The 1,096-nt window shown below is 27.8% G+C and overlaps 1 protein-coding gene across 1 annotated transcript; it reads left to right on the forward strand.

Moving 5' to 3' along the window:
* Positions 1–76: 76 nt before the first annotated feature.
* LOC112465499 lies at positions 77–881 on the forward strand (the record flags this gene model as incomplete). The annotated part of the gene is made up of 3 exons (XM_025033074.1): positions 77–293; positions 516–677; positions 791–881. Coding segments are annotated over exons 1-3 (447 nt in total), but the record flags the coding sequence as incomplete, so codon positions are not given.
* Positions 882–1,096: the final 215 nt, after the last annotated feature.

Raw genomic sequence — 1,096 nt, forward strand, 5'->3', positions numbered from 1 at the left:
AATAAAGCATTTCTTTTTCATAATATTACAGTACTACTTTATATCACGTTATTGGTGCTCATAATAACGCCATTAACACCAATATTGCTAGACATTGTGATGCCTCTTAACGAATCACGTTCGCGATTCTTCGTCATCGAAGTCGAATTTAGAGTGAATAAAGATGAATATTTTCTACCAATTTTTTGTTACATTTCCGTTCTAGCTATTGTGAGTATAAACATCACGGTAAGCGTTGATACAATGCATATCGCATGTACCGCGCATGCATGCAGCTTATTTGCGGCTGTCAGGTAAGCAGATGAAGTATGAAGATAAGACGTATATGATAGAACACGTGTAACGCTCTATTATTATTACAATTATTATTATTACAATTAACAAGATTCTGATTTTATATTATATATATTTTCTAAAAATCTATTGTATATATATTATATGTATATATTGTATATGCTATGTGTTATATGTATTTTATTTGATTTGTGCAAAATACTGCCAAATTTATTTCGCAGTAAGCAAATGGAAAATATAATGTTAAAAGTAAACGACAATAACAATGATATTGGGGAAAATAAGTCTAGTATAAATAAGAAATTTGATTTGTGTGTATCAAGCGAAAAAATGATATACTGGAAATACGTAACATGTTTAAAAAAACATCAGCTTGCTATAAAGTAAGCAATTTTGGTGAAATTGTTTGTTAATTTGTCTTTTGTATTCTAATATTGATATAATGTTACAGCTTATGCTCAAAAGTTAATTTGCTAACATTATTTCTATTCCCTAGATTTGTTGATGTATTAAATTCATCGCATCAAGGATATGCAGTGATTCAATTAATAATACTTATTCTAATCGTGAATCTAATTGGACTTCGAGTAAGTGTTATAATTGCATATACATATAACATGTAATATACTCTCTTCTAATATAAAATATAAATTTACAATCATGTAAAATAATAAAAACTATAATATAGTTGGATTTCGATATTTCCTGTTCATTTGAGATCGACTTGTTTTTGGTTAATTAAATTTTTATTTATATGTACAGTCGCCGCCAATGATTCCTTTCCTGAGGTATTCTTATGTTC

Source organism: Temnothorax curvispinosus, unplaced genomic scaffold (assembly GCF_003070985.1).
Source record: "Temnothorax curvispinosus isolate PA1 unplaced genomic scaffold, ASM307098v1 QBEX01001508.1, whole genome shotgun sequence".
NCBI classification, from domain to species: Eukaryota; Metazoa; Arthropoda; class Insecta; order Hymenoptera; family Formicidae; genus Temnothorax; species Temnothorax curvispinosus.